General features: G+C 45.2%; 6 protein-coding genes across 12 annotated transcripts in view; 2 read left to right on the forward strand and 4 right to left on the reverse strand.

Moving 5' to 3' along the window:
* Positions 1–1,748: 1,748 nt before the first annotated feature.
* Positions 1,749–4,273, reverse strand: dcakd (dephospho-CoA kinase domain containing). The gene is made up of 5 exons (XM_089015453.1): positions 4,036–4,273; positions 3,558–3,672; positions 3,204–3,407; positions 2,989–3,076; positions 1,749–2,858 (listed from the first exon to the last, which is right to left on the reverse strand). The coding sequence occupies exons 2-5, from the start codon at positions 3,667–3,669 to the stop codon at positions 2,573–2,575; spliced, it is 690 nt and encodes a 229-aa protein (XP_088871579.1). The 5' UTR covers positions 3,670–3,672; positions 4,036–4,273; the 3' UTR covers positions 1,749–2,572.
* Positions 4,274–4,679: 406 nt separating this feature from the next.
* On the reverse strand, positions 4,680–10,842 carry pus3 (pseudouridylate synthase 3). 2 transcript variants are annotated; one of them, XM_089015478.1, is made up of 8 exons: positions 10,716–10,842; positions 10,041–10,190; positions 6,110–6,485; positions 5,772–6,037; positions 5,508–5,691; positions 5,317–5,426; positions 5,077–5,249; positions 4,680–4,991 (listed from the first exon to the last, which is right to left on the reverse strand). In XM_089015478.1, the coding sequence occupies exons 3-8, from the start codon at positions 6,479–6,481 to the stop codon at positions 4,750–4,752; spliced, it is 1,347 nt and encodes a 448-aa protein (XP_088871604.1). In that variant the 5' UTR covers positions 6,482–6,485; positions 10,041–10,190; positions 10,716–10,842; the 3' UTR covers positions 4,680–4,749. The 2 variants fall into 2 exon arrangements, with proteins under 2 accessions (XP_088871604.1, XP_088871605.1); XM_089015479.1 differs by lacking the exons at positions 10,041–10,190; positions 10,716–10,842 and adding an exon at positions 6,659–6,757.
* Positions 8,333–14,785, forward strand: LOC148887624 (myosin light chain kinase, smooth muscle-like). Of its 2 annotated transcripts, none has more exons than XM_089015473.1 (15): positions 8,333–8,887; positions 9,506–9,604; positions 9,693–9,791; positions 10,082–10,212; positions 10,465–10,621; positions 10,690–11,001; positions 11,096–11,192; positions 11,447–11,650; positions 11,753–11,970; positions 12,050–12,173; positions 12,732–12,884; positions 12,965–13,091; positions 13,286–13,367; positions 13,960–14,100; positions 14,380–14,785. In XM_089015473.1, the coding sequence occupies exons 1-15, from the start codon at positions 8,746–8,748 to the stop codon at positions 14,583–14,585; spliced, it is 2,292 nt and encodes a 763-aa protein (XP_088871599.1). In that variant the 5' UTR covers positions 8,333–8,745; the 3' UTR covers positions 14,586–14,785. The 2 variants fall into 2 exon arrangements, with proteins under 2 accessions (XP_088871599.1, XP_088871600.1); XM_089015474.1 differs by lacking the exon at positions 8,333–8,887 and adding an exon at positions 9,203–9,222.
* A 143-nt stretch (positions 14,786–14,928) lies between these two features.
* On the reverse strand, positions 14,929–18,705 carry coasy (Coenzyme A synthase). Of its 2 annotated transcripts, none has more exons than XM_089015476.1 (10): positions 18,580–18,705; positions 17,250–17,952; positions 16,839–17,053; positions 16,613–16,744; positions 16,328–16,517; positions 16,187–16,251; positions 16,043–16,127; positions 15,881–15,978; positions 15,661–15,807; positions 14,929–15,587 (listed from the first exon to the last, which is right to left on the reverse strand). In XM_089015476.1, exons 2-10 carry the CDS (start codon positions 17,923–17,925, stop codon positions 15,528–15,530), a joined length of 1,668 nt encoding a protein of 555 aa, XP_088871602.1. In that variant the 5' UTR covers positions 17,926–17,952; positions 18,580–18,705; the 3' UTR covers positions 14,929–15,527. The 2 variants fall into 2 exon arrangements, with proteins under 2 accessions (XP_088871602.1, XP_088871603.1); XM_089015477.1 differs by having other exon boundaries at positions 17,250–17,939; positions 18,580–18,689.
* A 258-nt stretch (positions 18,706–18,963) lies between these two features.
* On the reverse strand, positions 18,964–22,628 carry zdhhc6 (zDHHC palmitoyltransferase 6). 2 transcript variants are annotated; one of them, XM_089015419.1, is made up of 11 exons: positions 22,516–22,628; positions 21,648–22,169; positions 21,464–21,555; positions 21,143–21,302; positions 20,668–20,826; positions 20,501–20,554; positions 20,259–20,426; positions 20,134–20,175; positions 19,869–20,014; positions 19,692–19,738; positions 18,964–19,468 (listed from the first exon to the last, which is right to left on the reverse strand). In XM_089015419.1, exons 2-11 carry the CDS (start codon positions 21,900–21,902, stop codon positions 19,368–19,370), a joined length of 1,224 nt encoding a protein of 407 aa, XP_088871545.1. In that variant the 5' UTR covers positions 21,903–22,169; positions 22,516–22,628; the 3' UTR covers positions 18,964–19,367. The 2 variants fall into 2 exon arrangements, with proteins under 2 accessions (XP_088871545.1, XP_088871543.1); XM_089015417.1 differs by having other exon boundaries at positions 19,869–20,017.
* Positions 22,629–22,884: 256 nt separating this feature from the next.
* vti1a (vesicle transport through interaction with t-SNAREs 1A) overlaps positions 22,885–27,034 on the forward strand; it is a 61,966-nt gene continuing 57,816 nt past the window's right edge. For all 3 annotated transcript variants that reach the window (XM_089016082.1, XM_089016080.1, XM_089016081.1), the window contains exons 1-3: positions 22,885–23,055; positions 24,110–24,168; positions 24,833–24,943. In XM_089016082.1, the coding sequence (XP_088872208.1) occupies positions 22,962–23,055; positions 24,110–24,168; positions 24,833–24,943 (264 nt within the window). In that variant the 5' untranslated portion in view covers positions 22,885–22,961. The remainder of the gene's footprint in view (positions 23,056–24,109; positions 24,169–24,832; positions 24,944–27,034) is intronic.

A 27,034-nucleotide genomic window follows, 5' to 3' on the forward strand; every position in this document is an offset into this window, starting at 1 on the left:
TCAAATTAGAGACTTCATGTCACAATGTCAAAAGACGGAACGACCTCGAGGCGCTGCGACAACGCCTGCTACGGACCAACCTGAGAGCATCTGTCCGCTCCTGCCGAAACGCCTAAGAATAAATAAATCGAGAGGATAAATAAAAACAAAAATATGGCGGCAAACGTAAAAATAAAAAGCATCTAAATAGCAATTGCGTAACAGCTTAAATAGCCAAACAAAGTCAACAGTTCGCTCGCATCAGTGGGCCACGCGAATTGATGTGACGGGCCGAATTGGGCCCCCGGGCCTCGATTTTGGCACCCGTGATATAAATGGATTGCGAAAGCTTTTCCCAATCATCCCCAAAGCCGACCTGCGGCGACTTTGTGACATTCATCCACCCACTGGGAGAAGCTAGCGCAGTCATGTTAGCATGATGCGCGCTACGCGGCGTCACCGATGAAACGGGCGGACTAATAATTCCTTCCCCGAGACGAATAACTCTTTGTCATGGTGCGACATGGTAGCCCGCGGAGAGCAAATAGAGCAGAATTTGTCTGTAAGGGCAATCGGAAAAGCACCGAGAGGCCTGCGCTGGGCCTGCGGTGGGTCTACTCGTGTGCAGCCATGCGGGACGCCGCCGCGTCTTGGGAGAATGTGACAGCGGACGTCCTCGCCGTCTCATCCGCGGGAACAAGTCCAGTGTGTCAGTGACTCAACACTAGTCGCCCCCCGCCCCACAAATGACGGAACCGGTTCTAACGCGCAGAGACGGGTTGACTCTGGATGCTCTGCTGGCATGTTGCCTGTCTCTGCACCTCACCCGACGATGACGGAATGCGGCGTGACATCGCGCGACGGAGGCGCGTGACGCTAGCATTCAAGATGGCTGACCGCGGAGGGCCGCTTCTCGCCGCCGACGGACTTTTAGACTTACCTAGACGAGTTATGGAGCACGTTTTGCCTTTTGTCCATGTTAGTGCTATGTTGTAATAATAATAATACATTTCATTTTCAAGCGTCTTTCAAAACTCTCAAGGTCACTTTACAGTCACAGGATAAGTTTTTCTGTGGGTGAGCAGTGGCAGCCACACGCTGCCAGCGTTCACTCAACGCGGATGTAACCCGGATAGAATAGTAAGAGAAAGATAGAAAGCTAGCTAGCAAGCCAATAGATAGCTAATAGCTATGTTACAGTCTAAGCTGTTGTTGAAGCGCTCTATAAATCAATATGAATGTATTGCATTGAATTTTGGAAAATTGATCCATATTGATTTTTTTATATTTATTAGATGCTGCATGATCATTTTTGCTCGCTCATGTGTCGATACGTATGACAAGTAATGCTGGTGGACGTATTGAAGGCACAGCCCACTGCCACCCATCACTCTGCATTAGCGCCTCGGTTAGCTTGGAGGGCGCAAGACCAGGCCAAGTGACGTACATCGGCGAGGCGCTGGTGACTCAATGCTCTCGTCCGCGGGTCTCGATGCTCATATTCTATCCAAGAAAGTTTTCCATGACAGAAAACTCGCCGCCTTTCCCGCAAATCCGACTCGGGGGCGAGCAGAGAGTCGGGAAGACGTGGCGAGAAACGGTGATTTGTTTTGTTTATGTTTAGCGGCTCGGTTTTATAGCTCAGGAAAGAAAGAGTGGACTAAAATATAGTCAATTTTTACAGATTAAAAGGGTTCGACACGGATATTTTTGAATTTCCTTCGCGTTATTCCCCGATGCCGGCAAAACAAAGCAGCTCAGATCATGGATGGATAGCTCAGCTTTTGTTTATTTTTAAACATTTTGGATGAAATCGGTGCTTGACGTACATTTTGCACACACGTACAATTTTTTAAAAAGTTAAAATGTCAGTTTAAAAATTGCCTTACAATTAAAAATGGAAGTATTCAAAAAAAAGACAGGTGCCAGTATTTTTGCTAATTGATCAAGTGTGAAATTAATATTTCTTAAATTATTGTATTATAATTTAGGCATTCTGCTAATTTATGGAAAAGTCATTTGTTTGTCTGATGTTGAAAAAAACAACTTTGCATTTAACTCATTCCCTGCCATTCACGAATGTATTCAGAAATTGAAAATATGACGTAGAGTGCCATTCCCAATTTGTTCAGGTTTTGTTTTTTCATGCTTGGGTGCCGATAAAGCGCTGGTTAGCCCTCTGGCAATGTTTTCCTTTCCACAAGGGGGCAGCATTTCCCTTTTTTCCGTGTTAGCGCTTTGTTCCAGCTTCAGCTGTTGTTAAAGTGCTATATCAACCAATATGGATATATTGCATTGTATTTTGGACAGCCGCCCTCATTTCAAGCTCATATAACTCCAGAACCATATCATTTAGGAATTAACCCTTGGACACATTTTTGAGAAGTGAATGAGTTAAAAGCCATCATGGAATTGTCCTAAAACATGTTTAAAAGGTAACTGTCATTTGGCTATCAATTAAAGTGCTTTTTTTTAGTTAGATATCCTTCTAAGCCCTGGTAAGAAAATGGCCCTGATGACTCACCTCACAGTTCAGCGCCCAGGTTACCCGTCTACCTGCCTTTCACGCCCTATTACAGTCATCCGCCCTCCGTTAGGATAAAAGCATCTTAGCGGCATAGAGCAGCATCGCGCCGAGGCCGGCGGTGGCGGCCACGGCCACCACGCGCACCGGGAGGAAGTCCATGGAGTCCTCCAGTTTAGTGTGCAGCCGCAGGACCTGCCGATGGGTGTCCTCGCGAGTGCCCGAGTTCTCGATGACGTGGCTGGCAAGACCTCGCTTCTCATTGAGCGGCATCTGCGCCGCCAGACGCTGCTCGGCCTCCTCCGCCGTCAAGCCGTCTCGCTGCATGAGGCGTGCCAGCTGAGTGGCCGGGTCACTGGGAAAGGGGGAAAAAAATGATGCTGAAATGCGGGAAATGGAATAAAAGTACATTGAATAATTTGATGTTTTGGATTTAATTTAGTTTCTGGAATTATTTGACGCTTGCTTTTCATCAGAAGCCTCACCAGTAAACGACAACAGTGTGGTTGAGAAACTGTGTGAGTTTTCTGGTTTCAAAGAGAAGCGGCACGTCCAGCACGACATAGCGATAGCCTAGAAAAACAGACAGAAAAAAAAAGCACATCATAATATACGAAATAATAAATGAACACACGTAAGGGTGACACACAAAATGCTCACAAACTATTTTTTTTTTTTTTTTTTTCAAATAAAGTTCTACCTCGCAGGAAATACAACACGATCTGCTTGAGCATTTCCTTATGGATCTCCGGGTGTGTGATGGAGTTGAGCAGCCTGCGTTTCTCCTTGTCGGCGAAAATGAGGCGGCCCAGCTTCTGCCGGTCAATCTCGCCGCTTTCCAGGAGCACCTCACGCCCAAAGTGGAAGACGATGCGCGAGTGGGCCGGCGAATGGGGTTCCACCACTGCATTCAAAAAAACACACACACAAAAATACAGTCAGATGGGCAACAGTGTTTGCACCCTGTAGCCAATTTGTGGTTCAATATATTTTATATATATATTTTTAAAGTTCCCTGTGAAAAGCTAACCTTCAATTCCTTATACTCCCATACCTTTTCTGGCCACGACATCTGCATCAATGATGGGACATCCAAGCTCGCGCAGGATCAACGACACTGCGCTTTTGCCTGAGGCGATACCTCCCGTCAGGCCCACTAAAAACATCTCCTAAAAAACGAAACAAAAGGAAACATGACATAAATATAACATTGTGAGTTATACATGGTTAAGGCACACAATGTACAGTCAAAATGGGTGTTACATCAACCTATATTGAACAGTTTTATGTCAAATGGAGATTATACATGCAACTTATGTCATGTACTTGGGTGAGCAATTAATTGTTCTGGCTGTCAATATACCATGAGAGTATTTCCTGGATATTAGTTGACTCATTGGATTGATGTGACATTTGATCAGCTGGTCCTATTTGTAGCAAGACAAGATTATACTTAAAACTAACACCCATATAAACGATGTATGTTGTTAACCACTTAACAACAACAAAAAGTTAGAATATAGTTTCCTTACTTCGCTGTTGTTAGCCGACCCTGAAACGAAGACGAACGAACACTTAGCTCCGGACTTCAAACTAATGCTAAAAAGCTGAATGTCAACGACAGCAGCAACACGACAATAAATGGGTCAGCAAAAGACGCCATCGTTCTCATTAGCGTGTCTTGACAACTTTACAATCGGCATTCGTGGATGTTTTCCATTAAAATACCTGTAAGTCTCTTGAGGTCAACTACATGCTAAAAACCGGATGTTGGCGATTGTGTGTCTTCCAAAATAGTTCCGACAGGATAACAACCGGATGTTGGCGGTTGCGTGTTTCAAAATAGGTCCGGTAGTACAAAAAATGGTTCCGGATACACGGAAGTACATTAAATAGGTTCATTTACTTTACTAAAATATTCTTTAACAAGACCATAATTGAGTAAATAATGAGTAACATTTTATAATAAAATAATATACATTCCTGCTAACAACTCAAGAATCTATCAACATAAATCAGTTCTAAACCGTTTTTAAAATTGATTATATTATATATATATTAGAAATTTAGATCTTGATGAATATTTGTGGCGCTTGTAGAGTGTCGTTACAATAACAAGTTGCTATTTTTTTCCTGCAGTGGCACCAATGCTTACATATGAGATCCAGGCTGAAGAGATTGAGAGGTGGGTTTATTTCACATAATCCAAAAAAGAAACCTCAGCAAAAATCTTTGGAAAAACATTTCTATTCAAGACTGAAGTTAGTCACCTCAGAGACAACAGGCGCATTTTGACAATATTTGGATCGCTTCCCTTTGTGCACAGTTTCTCGACTGCCCTCACCCTCCTCCAGCTCCAGTCGGCCTCTCTTCACAAAGTGCTCGATGCGTGACTCGAGACTTTCACACAGCGGACGCTCCAGCAATGGACGGTATTTCCTTTGGCGGCTGCCTTCCACCAGCAAGCATAGGCTAGACGACACCCCGCCTGTGATTGAAGAGTTTGGGCGAGCAGTTTTAAGCAGACGTACAGTGACTTTGATCCATTCCTCTTCATCTTTGCAAATTCTTACTTATGGGCTCCAACCCGCGAATCATGTCACGCAGGACTTGAGCCTTGACTGCGCTCTGCGTCCATTGTTGCTGAAGAGAAGACAGGGCGACACTAAGCTCCTCGGACTCCCGTTTCCAGCTCAGGCCGTCAAAGTGGCAGTCATACAGGACAAGCGGGTAGTCCACCGCCATGCTAAATGGACATTTTTTTTTTAATATACGCAGGAGAAAAATGGATGGCTAGCCTGCAGTGAAGTGACCTGTATTGTGGCTTCCTGGGGTTGTTGTGAACATCAAGGAGGCTGTGGATAATTTCTGGAGCTTCCAACTTCTGTCCGATCAGAAGCAGCACGGCCATCATGCAGCGAACCTGCAGCGTCACGGCAATGCTTCAATTCACGTTTCACGAGTTTATGAGAGAAGGTCATCAATATGTAGATTTGTATCCCACCTGGTGGTAGAGGAAGGCGAGCCCTTGAATCTCAAATACAAACAAGTCGTGTGGGTCTGTGCTGTCGGCACGTCGGGGTTCTGCCGGCTTGACTGTCGCGGACAGAATGGTCCTCTCAAACTGCAGGACGCCATTGCCCACGTCCATCTTGCACAGGTTACGGAAGTCGTGGGTGCCCTCATATCTGATGGTGAGTATATAAAAGATTAATTGTACTCAAGATACATGACATATATTTTTAAAAATCTCTTGGTTTTGTTCCACCTTTTCGCAGCATTTGCCATTTCCGCCACATCCAAAGAGCCTCGTGGAAAATAGTAGCGATACGTGCGGGACTGGCAATCGAAACGGGCGCTGAAGCCCTCGGCGACAGGGGCCCAGTCTAAAATCCGAATGTCCTGAGGAAGGACTCTGTTCAGCATTTTCACATAGGGAAGCTCGGATGTGACGACAGCGTCTTTTTTGCCGTTTTCAGGAAGCGAGACGCTCAACCCGGAATGCTGTGTGGAGCGTAGGTCGATTGTTATCACCTGTCAAAGACAGAGGAGAGAACAAATGAAGGAATGTGAAAATAACTAAACATAGAAAAGAGAGAAACTCACCTGGGAAAAGGCGCTGACGCCTTTATCCGTGCGTCCGCACCGGTGATAGTTTGAGCTCTGGCGGTCCTGAATGAGGCGTGTCTTGAGAAGGGCTTCGAAAAGCCTGGCTTCCACTGTGTTGTCCGTGTTCTCCTGGACAGCGAATCCCTGGTATGCCCATCCCAGGTAGGCCAGACGTAGTGCAACATGGCGGCGAGGGTGTCCAGAGAAGTCAAACGGCCGCCCCTTGCCTGCTTTCTTCCCTTTTTTAACATTTATCTTCTCGTTGTTGGGAGACTGATTGCTCTCCATGTGGTTTCCATTCAGCTGGGACTTGAGCTTCTCCAGTTCCTCTTCCAGCTGCTTTATCCTCTGAATTAAATTCTCAGACATTTTCCTTTAAACAGAAGGGGGAAAATGCGTTACCAAAATGAAAAGATTCAAATGGCTTCAGGATAATGAAAGTTGTTGAAGTACTGTACTCAAGACTTTTAAAAACAAACGATCGTTAATATTACCGTAACTTTTTACGGAAGTAACAGCTAATCTTGCAATAAAACAACAGTCTACCTTTGCTTTTAACGCCAGGATAGTTCAAAAACGTGATATTTTCTTTGAAATTGCTTCTCTCGTTCGATTTTCAGAGTTGTTTGTGCATTTGCAGCAACGCTTACTTTACGGTTGACTTTACGTCATTGCCGAACTATTTACGATAATGTCTGTCTGCCTCTGGGAAATGAAGTTTGCAAACGGATGAAATAGATTGATTGAAATTATACATTTTTTCGACCATATTAATTCCCTTTCTCGTGTAATTTAACCGTGAATACAAATAATGTGGAAGTAGGGTTATTTTGAATAAAACACCCAAATGTGCAAAACAAATTCAACCTAATATGCATGTTTTAGTAATACTTGGAGAAAACCATTGCAGAAAATTCACAGAGAGCAAGCCCAAAATCGAGATTCATCATGCTGAGACAGCCATGCAAACCAAGTCACTATATTCAGATGTAACGGACCCACAAGCGATGTGCAAAGGCAATCTTTTATTAAGATATACATTTATTTTTGGGGGGGAAAAGGTTATTCATAACTAGCAGCAAATACAGATCAAAAAAGGTTATTTGCTGCTCCTTTAAAAAAGAAAATCTAATTAATTCTGTTCTCCATCACCTGAAGCCATGATATGGGTTTATTATCGCGGACACCACCTGTTCCATCGCAAATGTCTTAATTCAAATGTCAAGAGTGTTTCTATCGGCCATATATCAAGCACATAATGTCAAAATTGTGCTTTCAATTTGTGAGTTACTCTGTCTGTTTTTTTAAATTAATATACATGCTAAGTCTCAGATACTAATGTTAAAAAATTTGAGACGGAATGACACGTTGCGTATTCAACTAAACCGCATTAGATGCAAAACGCCATAGGCGGGCTAATGGAACTGATTGACACATACTAGTATGTTTTCAAATGAAGATGCCAGAAGTAGCACAGGTAGCGGAAAAAAAAAAAACAATTACTAGCCGGACAGTCATTTGACTTGAGCTCAGAAACGGCATCCCACAGCCTTCGTTACCAGGCAACAGTTGCCACGGGGTGAAGCGTTCAGCCACAAGAGAGCCTCATTCCACCCTTGTTTTTTAACCGCATACAGATGAGTCCCAATCGAGCGTCCACATTTGGCCTTGTTGTGGGAACAGGATGCGAAACTACTTAAGACGATGGCGCCTCTTATGATCTTCCTGGCAACAGGAAGAGCAACCATTGCCAGACTGGACTTCGTTTGTGCCTCGCGATTTGCTTTTTTTCCTGTTTACAATTCCTGGGAACTCACTGGAACGATCGTGGTGATAGCCTGGAAATGAAGCGCGACGGCGAATGCGTCGGGTGGGGATCTCACAAGTATGGGGATGAAAGTTCATGTTGTGAGGATGGAACTTCCATATTTGGTTAAGAAAAGAGCAGTAGCTTCTTTTGAATTTTTAATATAAGAAAAAAAACAAAAAAATAAATGCCTTATCCCAAGAGATAGTTCACCCAAATAGACATCCATTCTTTACATTTCATATTAAATAAACACCTGATGCCTTTTCATTTTCATTGACCGTCGTAGCCGGACCAGAAAGTTAGCGTCAGAGATAATAGCGCATATTGAGGTCAGGTTTGAGTCAGCCATTGTCATGGCAACAAGAGTCACTGAACAAAAAGTCACAAAGGCGTCAGTTCAGCGGGCCGCGCCCTCCATACAGTAGCAGCACCGAAAACGGAGGTGAAGACATCTCATTTACAAGACATTGCCGCCCTACTCGCTTTTCCTGATTGCCGGGGCCACTCTGGTCGTTCGTTGACTTTGTTTTGCACATCTGTACTCCTCTTTTTTGCGTCATCGCCGCTCTTTTGTGTCTCCCACATATTCCCGATTGAGGAGGCCTTTTTCTTTTGTTTACCATCACATGTGACTCGTTTGATTTTCGAGAAAGCAGGACGGCAAAACAAGGAGTTTCCCGCATCGGAGAGGGAGAGCGGGGGTCCCCCGGGGTCACGGACCGCATTCTCCTCCCGACATAAGAGGCGTTTTTTTTTGCACAGGAGGAGGCCCGTGGGATGAATCACTCAAAGTGAAAGTCAGCTGCTATTTTAAAACGCAAGGATGGACGGCGAGGATGGTGGCGAGCCAAAGACTTATGTGTCCACAGTGCGCTTGCTGCTGCGGGGGCGCACACGCGGCAAAGCGCACCCGCACGCCGAGGCGACGGGGATGAGAAACGCCGCCGGGTTCTCATGTCCAACAGGTAAAACCCCCCCCGACTTGTTTTTGTCCCCCCCTCTCCCCTGTTTCTTATTTACGAGCGTAACTTGAGCGCATCTCCCGCGAAACTTTTTGGCTTCCGTTCAGGAGCGTTTTAACACCCCCTTTGCGAGGCGACGGCCGCTTCGCGCTTGACCTTTTTTTAACTCGTAGCCTTTTGCATGAGAACATTGCAGAGCGCCATCGGTGGGGGGCGAGCGACATAATGACTTTCGGGAGGTTTGCAAGCGGCCGCTTGAAAGGCTCTCAGACATCCTCGCCGTCCGGTCGGAGAAATAAACGCCTTACCGCCGTTTGACGTTTCATTTCGTCTAAGTGGTACGTGCTGACAAACATTTGTAACAAAGAGGTTGAGTTACTTTGCACTCATGCTACTAACATATTTCCCAAAATAGACACCATGCCTCTGTTAATCACCGGACATGTTTGTTGACTACTGAGAGAAATAAACGCCATACCGCTAATTGATGCGTCGTTTTGTCCAAGTGAAAAATACTGCATGTACATTAAACAGTTATGATTGTAAATACATATGTCAGGTAGGGCTTTGGGTTCTAAGTCGGTAACCTAATCATTATTATTTCTCTTATTTTTTTCTTAGGTGAGAAAGTTCATCAGAATCCATCAAACTTCATCAATGGCGCCACCGAAGATGACGCAACACTGAGCTGCAAGAATTCACCAGGAAGTCACATGACTGGTATGTTTTGTTTTGGTTTATTTTAGGAACATAATCAAGGTCATGTTTTTAGTAAAGCCCCGCTACTGCGTTGTGTACACTCAAACAGAAAAAAACACAAGCCACAGTTTGGACGCGATGGAGCTCGCGGCGGATGACATGGAAGCATCCGGAAACGAGAGCCGTGACGGGACGGAAGGTGAAACGGGTACGTTCGTTCGCCATTGGAAGGAAACCCATGTTGGGATTTTTTTTTGTGATCACATGACACTTCAATCACCAAAGTCTCCAGCTCACCTGCCAGCAACAACGGGCTGGTTAGTGCCAGCTGGGGCGGAAAAACCAAATCAATGGCTGCTCGGTGGTGATTGGTGCCATCTTTTTTCAATCTGCCAATCACGTCGCACCTTTGTGACCGCACCCATCGCGAGATGGGTGCGGTCAGGTGAATAATTACCTTTGCTTCGAGTTGATTTCTTTTGTTTTTGTCTCCTCAAGGTTCGCCCGTTGACTTTCTCAACCCGCCGGAGCACGTGGCGGTTCGGGCGGGCGAGCGGGCCTGCTTACGCTGTGATTTCCGCTCCGCCTGCGTCCCCGTGGCCTGCTGCTGGATTTTCAACAGAGGAAAGGTGTCAGCATCGTTTTGCTTGGTGTGATCTTTAGAGTGTGATCGATATATTTATGTGTGTCGGGTTGCTGAGGTGTGATACATGATGATACTGTGATATCACTCGACAACATTGACTGTGAGAAAACTGGCCATGATTCAATGATACCGTTGCCGATAAATGCATGATATCACGCAAAAAAATGTCTTGAAAATAACAAAAAAACTCGATATAACACAAAAGCTGCTCACGACTAATTCTTGTTTTCTACAGGCGGTTCTGTCAGACCCCAGAATGTCTGTCAGCAGCGACGACGCGCAAAGCAGCCTGGTGATATCCGAAGCCCACCCGGACGACACAGGTTCTTACACGCTCATTGCTCGGAACCGAAGCGGATCCTCTGAACACACGGTCTCCCTCAGCGTCATACGTGAGTATGGACTTTGAAAAATGACCATATGGATGGCCAAGTACTTATTCCCGAACATTTGCAAAAAGATCGCCCCGACCCGCCCGCGTCTCACCCGGTGATCTCCCAGCTGTCGGCCGAGTCGCTGGTCCTCTCCTGGACGGGTCCCAGTTTTGACGGCGGCACGGCCGTGTTGGGTTACATCGTGGAGGTCCGGAGGCAGGGTGCCGACGCATCTGGAGACTGGGCGGAAATAGCAGAACGGTGTAAGAACACCTCCACTCAGGTAAAACAGGGCTTGGAGCCTTACGGGAAGTATCGCTTCCGAGTACGGGCCTACAACGCCGAGGGCGTCAGCGAACCGAGTCAGGAGTCGGACCCCGTCACGATGGCCGCGACCAGTGAGTTGCTTTGGATGTTTGACAACGCCCCCCAAACTCACCTGCTCAAAATTAAGCCCTTGCTTAAGTGCCGCTTCGTTTGTTTGTTTTTTAGAAGAAAAGAAGGATGATATGCGACCCTTTGTCAAAGTGGTGATTGATACCAAACGGGAGCTGAAGGACCACTACAACGTCCACGAGAAGCTGGGCATGTATGTTTTGCCAGATTTGAAAATGATATCGCGATACAGCACCAAACATATGGACACAAATGATGATTATCAAATGATATTGTGATACATCACTGAATCTATCACATTTGTTGATCATGCAAATGATATTGCGATGCATCACAATTGATGATTATCAAACGATATCGCGATACAGCACCGAATGTATGAGAATATGGTGCTCATGGATGTACTCCAAGACAGGTTCAGACACCGTTAACTGTTCTCCCGTCCAGGGGGAAGTTTGGCGAGGTGTTCCGTCTGTCCCACAAAGAGTCGGGCGATGTGTACGCGGGCAAGTTCTATCGGGTCAGGACCTCCAAGGAACGCTCGGCCGCGCGGCAGGAAATCGAGCTGATGAACTGCCTCCATCACCCTAAACTGGTCCAGTGTCTGGCTGCCTACGAGGCCACCACTGAGACGGTGATGGTCATGGAGTAGTAAGTAACTAGGGGGGGGGGGGGGGGGGGGCTACGTGAACCCAAATACGGGATAACTTCGGACGGGACCGCAACTTGGGTCTTTGCATCTGTCCATCGTAGCATAGCGGGCGGAGAGCTTTTCGAACGTATCGTGGACGATAACTTTGAGCACACGGAGCCCACCAGCGCCGGCTATATGCGGCAGATCCTGGAAGGGATGATGTACGTCCACAAACAGGACATCGTCCACTTGGACCTCAAGCCCGAGAACATCGTCTGCACCGACCACACAGGAACATGCATCAAGATCATAGACTTCGGCTTGGCTAGTAAACTCGGTGAGGAACCGGCTGAAACCGAGAGCCACCAGGACCCGGTCGGGATCTTGACAAGACATTTTGGATGTGTGCTTTTTAGAAGAGGGGAAGCCCCTGCTGGTGATGCACGGGACCCCAGAGTTTGCGGCACCCGAGGTGATCAACTACGAGACCGTGGGAGTGGAAACAGACATGTGGAGCATCGGAGTCATCTGCTTCATATTGTAAATGGCCCTGTTGGCAATACGGTTTGAAATTCAAGAGGGAATTCAATTCTCATCCCCCAGTTTTTCGTCTATAAATAACACGGTGGCAAAGGCAACGCGTTGCCATCTTGGCTTCAACGGCAGAATACAATCCGCTAACCCTTGTATTACACCAAGGACATGGTTTACGGTCTGTCTCGCGAACCCCCGCCAAGGCTCAACAGGCCAAATTTGGATCTTCACCTTCATAGTTGCCCCCTTCTTGAAAGTTCTTGCTACATCGAACCCTCGCCCGTGGGGGTTAGCGTCCAAGCCTGGGATGATAGATGACCCCTTGCAAATTTTTTGTTACAATAGCCTATATTAATAGTTTCAATCATAACACTTGTAAGTCATTTCAAACATGTCTTATATTACCCATAAAAATGAATAGCTTATATATGATTTGTTCCTGAAAGTGCGAGGATTATCACTAAAACCTAGTTCCTTAGCTCTGCACAAGAAGGTGTCAACGTGGTAATATTTTGAAAATGGATCGTTGCCATGGACTCTTACTCCCTGAACCCCAACCCGCAGGCTAAGCGGCGAGTCGCCCTTTCAAGGAGGCAGCGACGCCGAGACCTTCGCACTCGTCACCGCAGCCCAGTACAAATTTGACCCGGAGAGCTTCGAGGACATTTCCGACCAAGCCAAAGACTTCATCAGTGGTCTTCTGAAGAAAGACCGAAGGTTGGTAGCAAGCGCCAGGATGGTCACAGATTTGAGTTTTTACCTGTCATGTCTTTTTTTTGCTTCACTTTCCACCCCAGGAGTAGGATGTCATGCATCGAGGCCCTGGTCCACCCATGGATGGCCTCCTTCACGGCTCTCACTCGACCCACAAAGTCCCTCAGGAAGGAGAAGATGAGACGATTCCTGGCCAAGTGCAAGTGGAAGGTAATGTTGGTTACGGCACATATCACCACTCAGCAACAATTATAGAAAAACATAAAAATAAAACAAAAAATGTGTTACTAGCCGTTTTTTGGACAACACTGCCACCTTCTGGAGTAGACTAAAACTGAATGGATCCCCTTTTGTTTCAAGTGTGTTTGAGCGCAGTTTTTCTCTCTGTCTTCTAAAACTTGCAGAAAACTGGCAAGGCCGTTCTGGCCCTGCAGCGCATGGCCAACCTTTCCAACAAGCCAGACTCTCCTGGCAGCTCTTCAGACGGTAAGTTTGGTGAACACAAACAAAACAATGCAGACTGTTTTTCCCCCCCGTCACACTCACAATTTCAAATGTTCGTCTTATTCCAAAATGGAATCATTTTCCTCAAAATTCCATCATTTAAACAGCTTCTTCCCCCAAGCCATTAACTCTTCAACAGTAGCCAAAATGGAACTGTATAGTGCCACTTAGCAGTTTTTTTGACGACGATACTAGTGCAGCGTGTTCGACCGGAAACAAATTCCTTGTGTGTTCTACATACTTGGCAATAAAGATGATTCTGATTCTGATCAATAAAATGGACAAGCATTGTTCACAACTCTTTTTTTTTTCTGATGAAAGAAGAGCGTTTAATATTTACGTATTGAATGTTTATGTAGTCCTAAAACTCAATATTTTGTGTGTCCTGGAATTCGAGTGACAATGACAATAATCCTGGCACTGGAGTGGACACATTTTTGCACTTCCTGGTAGTGATTGCGTTAAAAGCATGTTGGAGGTCCAGGAAGTGCAATTACAAATTTGCGCCCCCTCCTTTACCACAAATAATATAATAATAATAACCCCAAAAGCGCACTATTTCCTTTTGATCCAGAGCCAAGCTGGAGCCAAGAGGCAGAAGAAGCCATCCGCTCGTTGGATAAGCAGCTGCATGGCGAGCCTCGCTTCCAGGAGCCCCTGAGGGATGCCAGTTTCCCCACGGGAGCCACCGCTTGCCTGGCGTGCCGACTGGACGGTTAGAATGACGGCGGGGGAGCGGGGCTACATTAACCCGGGAGGCAAAACAACCACATACCCCCCGCCCCTAAAAAAAACACATATATTTTGATTGGATTTGTAATTAAATCACATCATGTCAGCTATGAGCTGAATGTCGCCAAAGTCAAAAATTCATTGCAAAAACTAAGTTGACCCCCAGACAGGAAATTAGTTTCAATGCTGCAGTATCATGACATAATCAAATCACATGATGCCTACATTGACTGTATGTTGCCTTATGTCATTTACCTTTTAGGCTATCCTCATCCAGAGGTGCAATGGCTCCAGGATGACAAGCCGCTACCAGAGTCGTCCAGAGTGAAAATGCAGTACGGCGAAGACGGCCACTGCTCGCTGATCCTGTCCGGCGTGGAGATGTCTGATGCGGGGGTGTACGTGTGCCGGGCCAGCAACGAATTGGGGGCGGCCTCGTGTTCTGCCCGACTCGCGGTAGACACGTAAAAGGGAAATGCACGGCAACGTCGGATTGGCGGCAGACGTACTCAAGTATTCCTCCTTTTGAAAGAAAGCATGCTGTTACAAGGTCAAATGTTAGCATTATTCAAGATGAGTGGAGAAAATGTTGTTGTTGTTTTGCATAGTCCATGTTCAATGTGAATCTTTTAATAGAATTCGTAAATAAAAGCACCATTTTAAAACAATCATGAGTTGAAGTCACATTGTCACTACAGTAGGCAATTATTCCCAATTTTTTTGTTAAATGACACGCAAAAGCTCCTTAATTTCTCAAACGACTACAGTAAATAAAGACCATTGATATTTATTGGGGTAAATTCTCATAGGCAAAAAAACAATGGAAAAAAAATACACAATTTAGAACGTTTAACCGTTGACCCTTAACTCAAAAGAATTGACCAGTGCGAGTCATAAAGACTAAAGTTTTTAAATGGCTTGAATGAGAGGATGTGCAAAAATACGCCATTAGATGGGGTTGCGAGGTTGCAAAAGGGGACCTCCGTATTCCAGGTTTCCCAATATTTGACCCCACTTTACCTTGGAAAAATAATATATTCACCGCACTATATACACTCATTTCATGCATGATAAAGTTATGGTAGTAAAAAAATATATAAAAATTCCGATGACAATAGCTTCGTTCACATATTTTTGACCCCGCGTCATTGTCACGGCCGTGATGATGACGTTTTAAAATTTCCATTTTTGTGGCCGTTTATCGCAGCAACTGAGATTCATTTCAGCCTACAAAAATGGCTGCAAAGCGATCAAAACTGTCCAGCAAAGGGGACTGACTACCTTTGCTGAGTTCAGTGTGAAAGGCACACGTTCAAGTTGATCTTCCGTGTCAAAAGGCGACTTCAGATGCATATCAAGTTTCATGGTTGTACCATTTCTTCTCCTCATGCCTGACCGTCTCTGTTTTTCCTATTGCGCTTCCCGTCTCTGCTGCATCCTTTTCTGAAGTAGATTCCACGCTTTATATACCTTTGCGGAACAAGATGCGCAAATGTCAATCTTTATTTTTGAATACTTTGCGCACAAAGAAAAAAAAATCCACCTGTTTGCGAGTGACCTCGGGCTCCCACAGCGTGCTGAGCACCACGTTGGCGTGCTCCAGTCGCTCGGCGTTGGAACCTTGGCTTTGGAGGCGGCGCTGGGCGTCCTCCGGCGAAACGCCGTCTCGATCTATTATGCGAGACACCGCCTAGAGAACAAAAAAAGGTTCTAATTTAAAAACTATATACTTTGATACGCCATAGTGATGACATGTAGCATACCTCCTCCTCGGGGATGATGGTCACCCACACCTCATGGACCATGTCTGTCCAGCCTGCTTCCAGCAGTACCGCTGCATCGAGCACGCAGACATCTTTACCTGACGGAAAAAAAAAGGATGAATGCTCTGCGACTTCTGAGAGTATCAATAATTAAAATGCTACCTTGTTCCCTGGCTTGGATAATAATGTTCTTGACTAGAAGTGCAATTTCAGGCCACACGATGTCTGTTAGTGCTTTTAATCTTTCCTGCAATAGGAAAATACATAAATAAATGGACCTCGACATGTGACTTAATGTTTTGTTACCTGTTTTCCAAACACCTTCTTCCCTAAGGCGCGTCTATTGATGCTTTTATCATCATTTAGGATCTCTAAGAATGATTACAAAAATGAAATACAATGAAAGTGAGGATTGATAATTCTCCAGTGATGGCTGTGAGGCCATACCTGATCCGAATTCCTCCACGACGCGGTGGTAGGCGCCGGTGTCCGGCTCGTAGACTTGGTGGCCCAGTTTGTCGCAGTCGATGCGGACCGCTCCCAGGTCTTCCAGACGCTTGGAGACGGCGCTTTTCCCACTGCCGCTCGCGCCCGTCAGGCCGATCACGTACGGCTGGAAAGGGAGATGGGGCGTGTCCTAAAGCGAGAAATCAGATTGAGGTAATGTAGAGATCGGTAGAATGATTTTTTTTCCCTGAACTTAAAAAACAACAAAATTATCGAAATTAGTACTTTGGGTGGAATGAGGAGCGTTCCCAGCAATCGGGAGCGCAGGCTGGATGAGCTTATCTTCTCCTCCTCCGTTTCTGAGTGATGCGCATCCTTGAGCAGTTGGATTTCATGAAGAACCAAAGCAGGAAGTCCCTGATTTCGGAATGACACAGGAAGAAAAACAAAAAATAATATCTGTTAAGCACAACATGGTCACTGTTTTCCATAAACCTGGGGCGAACTTTACATTTTTAATGCGAGTCCTATTGACGGCCTCGCCCCCCTTGCGTGTCTCCTCGCTGACCACGATGCAACGCAACAGCGGATCGACCACCGACACCCCAAGCGGGTCATCCAGGGGAAAAATTTCCACCTGTAGTGAGGGTTTGATGTCCCGCAGAAACTCGTGGAGCTTTTCTACGCGTAGGTCATATGGCTGGATTAGCTCCTTCAGGACCTTTTCTGTCGGCGACAAGGAGGAAATTTGAATATTAGTGGGCCCATCGCCCAACGAGGTCAACAGTCAAAAGTTCAGGAACAAAATGGGATGCATTCAAGAAATTCATGCTTGTAAATCTCCAAATGTCCAAAAGTGTAATCCCCTAATTATTTTTCCAACGGATTAATCGATTATTTAAATAATTAGTTGCAGTCCTACTTTTCAGCATTCCCTGGTCACATACTCCGATGAGGAAGCGTCTTGTGGCTAGCAAACACGACACGTTCAGCAGGGTCTTGTGGGCTCCGTGAAGGCGGTCGAAGGTGCCGCCCACCACCACGTCAGGATACGTCTCTAATGGTTTCCCATCCCCTTGCGGTTCTTTTATTCCGTCTTCCGACTCTTCGTGCGGCGTGGACGGCTGCGGGCGGAGCAACACCGACGGCAGGTCGGGCCGGCAAGCGTAACAGCGCCCGGCGTAGCCCTGCAGACACTGCGTCACCTGGTGCGACTGTGCCGGGTCCAGCAGAGGGAAGTCTGTAAGAAGCACCTCGGGGGAGTGGGATAGGGACTGCGGCGTGGGGAAGGGGCCGCCCATGTTGGACGGGGGGTTGATGTGAGTAAGCAGGACGCGTACGTCGAGGTGTTCACACACGTCGGACGCATTGCTATATAGGCGAGTGATGAGCGAGCATAGGTCGACGGCCGGCGGGATGAAGACGGGACGCGCTTGGCCCCCGCCGCACAGGTTGAGTCCCGGGTGGAGGTGGACATAGAGGGTGCGCTCCACCAGCTGCGCAGCCGAGCGAAGCACGGGAGCGATGCGCAGAGTGTGGAGGGGCGACGTCAGTACCAGGATGCCCGTGCTGAACATCGACATGGTCCCGGATGCCATCGTCACGGCAAATGCTGCAAAAAAAAACTGATTGGAGGTAAGACGAGAGATATATGAGCACAGATATACAAACGTTAGACATTTTAGTTAGACAATGCAGGACTGAGCCATGGAGTAAAATTTGAAAATCCTGCTTGTGAGTGCCTATCAATCCCACAAGAGGGCAGCAAAGTCGTTTTCCTTTCATTTGACAGATATGACATGATTGAATTAAAGCTCTGGGTGCTTGTCATAAAGACATTTACAATGCGAACACTTGCACGTTTTCATCTTTGTTTTTAAGTGTGTGAAATACAAACAAATGTTCAAATTGAATGGTGTGCTGTCTCTTCAACGCAGTCATAAACGTAGTTAGTTACTTATTAGACGTCCTTGCCTTTGGCAAACGCAGTTTGTGCCATTGCCTCACGAATCAGTTGAAGTTACTGCAATTTTTTATGATTTCATTGAGCAGAATATTAAAGGCGACCATAGTTAGTTTGCTGGCATACAGCAACACTCCAACCCCAAATTGCGAATGTATTTTTCATGTTTGGGGAGCTATACGTTAGCATTACGTTCGTAAAACTAGCAAGAGTGCATCATTCGGGTAAATAAACTTTGTCAGCTTGACACACGCTCACAGAAAATGCACAAACGAGCCCGTCAGCATACCTGCTTAATTGCGTTATTTGTTTTGGTCCACACTTCTAAGAAAAGGGAATGTTTCAAGGCTATCCCAAATGGCTAAGCAGCTCCTTGAACAGAATACAGGAAGTAAGGGTTGAAGGACTGTCACGTGACATCGCACGGTGACTTGATTGGTTGGTGAAACGCCGCAATGGTGTATGGGAGTAGTAGTTCTTTCTAGGTTACGGAAACTGTTTTTTTACATTAAAAATTGCATGCAAAAAAATTGTATTTGAGTTAATCCATATTCAAAAATGAACGATTAGCGCCTGTGCAATCTATTTCATCCAGAAGATTTCCTTGCAATGCATTTGTAGGAGCCAATACCGGTCAATCATTGTTTATTGAGAAATACTAAGCGTCTTTGAGAATGGTTCAAAATTCTTTTAATTTGAGGCAAATAGCTTGTTTTGACAAAACATAATTAAAAACAAACCAAATACAACTAATTGGGCTATAGTCGTACAAAGACTTGCATGACAGGCCCTGGGAGGTGGCTGGTTGGGGCAGCAGAGGCGTTGCATAATTAGCAGAATATGCACAACATTGGCACACGTAAAAAAAAAAGGACACAATTCAAGTCACATGAAAGCTTTGTTGAAATTCAAACTCTTCTTCAACCTATATGATTGATTCTCAGTATGTTTTCTTTTTTTTTTTGGTTCGTTTTGTTTCGACAAATTCAGTATCAAAATGTGTGTTGACCATAATGTGTATGCAGCAAAATCTGTAGCACCCGGAGTGACAATGTCATACAGGAGTGGATAACCGTACTAGTTGGCTTTCTTATCGGCGGCGCTGTCGACTGCAGCGGTGTCATAATGGCACTTCTCCACGCATCGCCTGGGAAACCATCCGCGGATGCGCTCTCCCGCTGAAAATGAAAGCTAGTTTCTGTATCGGTTCAAATACAGTGAGCCCCGCATATTAAAGATGGATGCCAGAAGATGACAGCAAAGGACTTAGGTTGTATACGCATTAGGTCAAATTATATATTTTTGTGATCGTTTTATCAACAAATTCTGAAATACCGAACAGACCAACGGCTATGCAGGTCTAGGCTGCTATCACATGACTGATTTTGTTGTTGTTCTTACCTTTTGTTTGCTCCTCGTTTAAGACTTTGTCTCCATACATCCACCACCTAAAGAAGAAAAAGGAGATAAAATTCAATTGAGAGAGCAGGAAAAAAATCACATATAAATTCTTGTTGAAAATTGTATGACCGAAGATGGACGGATTAGATGTCTCCTTAAAGAGCAAGTGAGACTCACTTGGTGCCACGGGTGGCCAGGATTGTATCCCCCCGTTGTAGGGGTATCCTAGGTTCCTCTGTGCAAGGGGTCCGGAAAAAAGTCTGGACGCCCTTGGTCAAGGGGCAGCAAGCACCATTGTAGTCCTCTACAGCCTGGTACTGGACCTGCTGGGCGAGCCGCACCGCAAATGTTGGTTATTCGACCAGGTTGGTGCTCCCGGTTGCTAAAAATATCAACCGTCGAGGGATGATGGCCCATTGGCTCATTGTCGCCGCGTACTTACACTTCTCACCCTCTTGTCGGCCTTCTGCTTGAGTTGCTCGATCTGCGGCAATGAGGGCAGGGACACTTAAAACCGACTCCATCATGACAGAGCCGCAGCGGAAGGGAAAAGGAAGACGAGCTAACCGTTAAGGTGTGCTGGTGACACTGGGGGTGGACGGGCCACAGCATGCCGTCTCCTTTGGGCATCCCCGACCACGTGAAGACTTCCTTCAAGTTGCGCCAGCGGCTGCCGAGGTCGTACGGGAAGATGAACTCCTCCCCAGTTTGGTAGTGCTCTATTCTGTCTTTGGCCTGCTTGGCCGGGAGACAAACCTGGTCTTTTAGTAGTCCGATTCCAACCAAAATAATTTGAAAACCATTTTGACCTTTTCCTCGATCCAAGACTCGATTGAGGTTTTGTTTCGAAGGATTACTTTCATCTGAAAATAAATAATAATATATTTGCATATTACGTAGCCAAGGAAGGCATTTTACATGACGAAAAAAAAAAAAACATATCAAGCCCATTACCCCCCGTCCGATTCCAATGTACCTGTATGACGAACAGCATGCCAACAGCGATAGTGGTACCCAGCGCCAGTCCCAAAGCAAAGAGTGTTCCGGCGAAGGCGGCGACGCTGAATGGCATGAGGGGCTGGCTCTGACGAACAGCACTCATGTCGATCCTCACTGTGCTCCAACCGAAGGAAATCTGAAGAAAAAAAACCACTGTCATTGTTCTTTCCTGACTGCTGAATAAATGGAAATATAATTCAAAGCTAGTTTCGGGAATTTTGTGAAAAACTCTCCAATTCATTCTGTTTGTGGTGATGGTGCAATACTTAACGTGACAATGTGATTTGTCGCCCTTTCGTGGCATCTATGTACAAGTGCAAACCTTTTTTGGCCATGTTAATTACTATTGTGTTCCAGCAGTAATTAATCTATATAATGTATCTAGATATTCTATCACCGCATAAAATAAACAAAGTTTCACAGTTTGGAGTAAAGGGGGTGCGCTCGCTCACCCTCTCATAGAGCTGTGTGTACATGGTCATGATAAAGATGGTGGCGGCATGTGCACAGCCAAGCGGGGCCAGTAACAAGAAGCTGGTGAAGTAAGCGTGATTCTGGTGTCCGCAGCAGTTGTTGATCCATGGGCAGTGGTGGTCCATCTTCATCACACACCTGTGGCGATTGAACACACTTGATGTCAGGAAATTTGCTTTGGTCGAAAATCTGAGTGAACAAAAACTTTGCAGGACCTGTACACATTTGGAATAATTGTCACTATTTCCTCTGCAAATTAATTTAAATATCACACAAGCAGCCAGGCATGTGACCGGTACCTGTTACACTTGCGGCAGTGGTGTGACCTCGGGGCCTTGAACCCTTGGCAAACTTTGCAAAACTGCAAGTACAACGTGTCGTCTTGGTTCTCCTATTTGGGAGGCATGTGGAGCAAAGAGATGCACAAATAAATGCGAGATAGCTAATCGAACGTTATGATCCCCACGTAGAGTGCTTCCTCACCGGCTTCCACCCGAGAGGGATGTACCCCGGACCGGCGAACATAGCGTTGAAATAGTTGTAGAGGATGAGGACAGTCCAATTGATGAGCATGATGAAATTGATGCTGCCTCCGGCTGTGTCCAGAGGCCAGTACCAAATTATGGAATCCAGCACTGCCACGGTGGAGCACACTGCAATGACTGACAGGGCAATGACAGGCCCCCAGTGGCACAACCGGCGCACCTCGTGCAAGTTGCCCCACGCCACCAAGTTCATGATGATGCAATGGGCACTATTTGAAATACAACGGTCCAATGGGTTATTTTGTGTTATCTTGCAAAGTCAGCGGTGAGGATGGTGCACATATTTTGACGGTTCTCCCTCCGGTGACCCAGCAAAGGGATTGATCTGGCCTCACTGGGACATCCTGTGTGCCTCTGTTGTTTGTACTGAGATTGAGCAGCATCATAGACTGGTGCTCTCGGGAGTATTCTACCCAGTCCTGCTCCCCATATTGGAGGGAAGAAACAGTACGAATGACATCTAGAGACAAAAAGAAAAATACATAAATACAATGTTAGATCTAGCCTTTGGTCTGTGTCTATAATGCCATACCCAAGCTAAAAATTGCATTCAGGGATCCTCTTGTAAACAGAGGGGATGTTGTAATTAAACTAATTTGCAGGTTAAATTGGCCACAAAAGCAAAACAAAAACAAAACAAACAAACACTTTGCTCGCAGGAATATGTGGGTATCTATTTCACCATGTGTTGAACATCACGAACGACTACAGCATCGATACTTGCTAATCAGCTAGCTTATGAGCGGGTACCTCAAGACGGCCGTCAAAAAGTGTAAACGCGAGTGCCAGACGATAATGTTACTTACTGATTTAGAAATCACACTTTGTGCTGGTGTTTGGGTTTGATTGACATCGAAAAAATGGTCAGTTCAATTGACCGAGTCGATCACTTCCTTGTTTTCTTCTTCCGCCTTTCGCGAAGGAACCTTTTTTCTTGTCCTAGTATATTCCGGACATTTTTGGAAGTTATTGTCCTATGTTTTCAATTTATTATTATATATTTGAAAATTCACGCCAACAGCGTTATACCACATAATTCACTCATTTAAATGAATTCAAATGATTTATTTAAAATTAATAATGTGTAATTTCACACTAATAGGTAGGAAAAAAGAAAAAAGAGAAGGAGCTGTCAGTTCTTTGGCGGATGTATTTTGGAGATACACAAGGAAGTGACAGCCGACTACCTCTGTTTTTATTTTTGAGAGCTTGTAACCTCCGAGATTACTTGCAACTAAACGGACACGACACAATGTCTTCAGACTTCGAAGCCTACGAGCAAGACTTTGGAACCATTACGGCTGACGTTACCAACAAGATTGGCAGAATTCCCAAGCTGGGTGGAGGTAAGCTTGTGCACGGCTCATCGTCTGCAGACGAGGAAAGCTCATGATCGCAGATAGAGCATCAAGTTTTGAGTGTTTCAAGTCATATATGCGTGCTTTCAAAATGCAAATGTGTGTTTTAGGTAGTTTGCACGCTGAATTCGGTCACTTTCTTTCTTATTTTGTGTGTCACTTGCTCTGACTCGTAAATGAATCTTCCACCTTACAAGGGGTATTCAATAAACATTGCAACCTGCATAAATTACACGTTAAAAGTAATAAAAAATGATTAACATTGTATTCTTTAAAAAATGATGCATGCAAATCAACACGAATTGATGAAAATGAACAAATGCACTAATTATTAAAACAAATCGTGAATTAGCAAGCAGTTTTAAACAAAGTAAATATTTGTAGTACATTTTTTTCACGTGGAAAAGTAGGCAGGTTCTATATACTGTATTTATTGTGTTAGTAATACCCCAAAATCAAGGATCTCTAACTCGGTTTACATGCAGGCCATTGGAGATTGTGTCTGTTTTTTTTTTTTTTTTTCACAAATGAAGGGGTTCAAGTAAAATAATATAGTGCTGTGCAACAAATTTGATTTCAATTTGTACTAATTGCAGTTCAGAACACGTTCCTCAGTGGTCTGCAATGCTTTATCTTGAAATTTGGGTCTTTTGAATTGATCGTTTCTACAGCAAGTGCAGGGCGTTTTGAGGTAGAAATCGAAATTGCAAATTAAATCTAAGAGAGAATCCGAATTAATATTTGGAATACAATAGGAAATTGGAACCTCTCGGAATTCAATTCAACCAAAGTGACTGAGAATTGACACGACGTCGTTTCCCCTGTCGAGGCAACAAAGGCCTCCCGCGCATGCCAATAACTACGAGGCATCATGCAAACGCACCGGCGGCGTGTAAATATAGCTTCAAATGTGTCCTCTTGTTGCAATTTTTTCCTTCTTCCCCGCCCCCACCCGCCACCACCATTACCACCTTTTTTTGCGGGGGCTGTTGTCACAAAGTGCCTCCTGATCAATATTTGTTTTCGTCTTCTTCCCTTTTAGAGGAGAAGACACAGCTGGTTCTAAATGTCGACAAACAGCTTGAAGAAGTCAGAGAGTTGGTACGTCTTTGATGGCTCATTTCCATTTTGGAAATAACGAACTGGGCGGAAGTGTCGGCGCGCCCCGTCAAACGTCAAGGAGGCTCCCCACTTTTACGTGAATACTCATCTGCTAATGTCCTTTTTTTTCTCCTTTTTTTGACACATTTCAAGCCGTTCTCACCGAGCAGGAGTCGTCATGCGAACAAGCCCGACAAGAGACAAATTGTCTCGTTATGTCACGGTGATTAGTCAAAACAGCCGCCTTCGCCACGCATCAAATGCACTTGCACCTCATCCGGGTGGATTTTTGTCGACGTTTCCCTCCGTGGCGACTTTGATGGCGGCGAGATGAGTGACGCCTCCTTGCGATCCACACGGGAGCGCGCTTAATTACCGGCACGCCCGCTTGTGTCATTTTAGCTGAAGTTGACTATTTTCAGAGCTGTCATGTTTATGCCACAGCGCATGTAAATGCAATTGAGCTGACAAGAACACAAATGTGCTGCGATTACTTGACGAACGAATGAGGAGGATGTTGGTATGATGATGATGTGTGAAAAAAAGGCAAATATTTCTAAATAATTCTGCTCTGCAAGCAGTGAAAATCCCTCTAAAAAATTGAATGAAAGATTACACTAGAATGCAAAGGCAAAATTATCCACTTTGAATGTGTTTTTTGCAGTTGGAGCAAATGGACCTGGAGGTGCGGGAGATCCCCGTCCAGAGCCGCGCCATGTACAACAGTCGTCTGAAGAGCTACAAGCAGGAGGTGGAGAAGCTAGAGAAGGACTTTGTAAGTACTCGTGGTGCCCGGTCGTCAAGGGAGAATTGTCAATTTTTAATTTTGATGCATAACACCTCTCACACACACCCAAAAAAGTGAAACACAACTAAACAGTCCTTAGGCAGCGATTCTATGGCTTGCCACTAGAGGGCGCCATCTCAATACATTTAGCCAATGGCGGACATAAAGGCTGTCATGAAAAGCAACCGCCTATGGATGCACTTTGCTCACGGAGCTAGACAAAACCGGCGCCTCTCAACCGCCACTTTGATCACGCAAAGAGGAGGCCCAACGTCGGCTTAATCTCATCAAATTTATCGGGTAAACAGAACCCGCCGCGTTCAAAGGAGCCTGTCGACGTGTCCCAGCGGGGACGACGGGAGTCCGCACATGTCTGCCGCGGCTTGGGAACAACACTCCCATTTTTTTTCTCTTTTGGTCTCGCTTTTAAAATGATCGGGTGTCAAAAACAGGCTTTTTTTCTCGTTATGTCGAAATGCGATGAGATGTCAGCCATAAAGCATTCTACTTTCATGATACGAAGAGCGAAAAGAATGCATATAATTGGAAAACAAAATTTAGATTAAAAATAAACAATGGCCATCAATATATTTGGGATAATATGCAGTTAATTATTCGTATTTTTAAAGTCATTATTATGGAAAAAATGTTTTTTTTCCTCTTTTTTTTATTTGCAACCCTTTAAAATTTTGGTTATATTAAGCATCCCTCCTTGCTGCTTTTTTGTTTCCAGCTGATGGCAACATTGCTCCAATAATAACAAGAAATAAAAGGTTCACAACAAGGACAATATTGGTCTCCATTTAGCAAATGACTCCATCCGTTTTTCTGATGTCTGATGATAAAATAAATTTTATTGCGCCTCTTGATCTCCCGTATTTTTTTCAAACAGATGTAAAAATAACGCGACAGAGATACAGTTAACATCCGACTCACAACCGAGTTCTGTTCCGACCAAACGGTCTGAAGTCAAAACGGTTGAATTCAGTCGAATTCAATTCAAAATGTTGTATCGAGACTCGGAAGCTAAATGAGCGTAGAATTAAAATTTTAAAAATAGGGTCTGGAGGTCATGGTCGTAAGTCGAGCTGGTCATAAGTCAGATGTTACCTGTACTTTGCCCACATTCGCTCGGAACCGAACCCCCAAAATGGGTAATTTTTTCAAGTAACCCCCCCCCAACCCCTGCAACATTTTAAGGTTATTGTTTCACCCCCTCCTTCACTTCCCTCTTGTGGCCCACAAACGTATACTCTTGACAAGCAAATGGTGCAAAAGGTTTCTCTTTTCTATTGGTGCATTTAGTTGAATGTTCCTCGGTAGCTATTCGACACAAAGCGCGAGGAACCTTATTGATGGGCGTAGCAAAAGTGGGAAATCGAGACGGGCCGTGGTCAAGGTGGCGTCGGCCTGAGAAGCGAGGACGCAATGTTCCCGTTCACAATGACTTCATTGATTACCTCCCGCCCGGCTCGGCGACTTTTGTGAGCTTGCTACTTTTTCATCCAGATCCCGCTTTTCAATCCGCCTTCATTATTACCCCCCCTCCTCCGTGTTTATCTTCGTCACATTGTGCGAGTTGACTATAAGATGGCCGCTGACCCTTCCCTCCCCCCACTTACGTCCCTACTTCACTTCAGTGAGGCCTCACTCGCATTGTGTGCGTCATGACGCTCACCTATCCTTTTTGCTCATTTCTGTTGTTTCGCGTTTGAGTCACGGTCAAGTGGGAGCTGTGACAGTGCCTTTTCATTTGGAAATTCCCCAAAAATAGAAAAAGACGCCCGGGGAGGTAATTAATGCCTTTCCAAAGCCCAACCTTGAAATGCGGAGCACTTTATTTGCCAGACAAACGGATACGTTGAATAGAATGTTCGCGCAACCCCTCTCACCCCGCCCTTCCATATGCAACTTTCTTTATATTCATGTCTGTTTTTCCGCTCTATCAGTTTCATCCGTGACCTTCTTGAAATAACTACAGCTTTCAAATGGGCCCAACAACATGCAATTTGTGTTTAATGAATAAGGCCTTGCAAAAGGGCAAAAAAAGTCATTTCATATCCAACTTTGCTGAGTTTT

This window comes from Hippocampus bargibanti, linkage group LG15, assembly GCF_051943395.1.
Source record: "Hippocampus bargibanti isolate YZ-2025 linkage group LG15, ASM5194339v1, whole genome shotgun sequence".
Lineage (NCBI taxonomy): Eukaryota > Metazoa > Chordata > Actinopteri > Syngnathiformes > Syngnathidae > Hippocampus > Hippocampus bargibanti.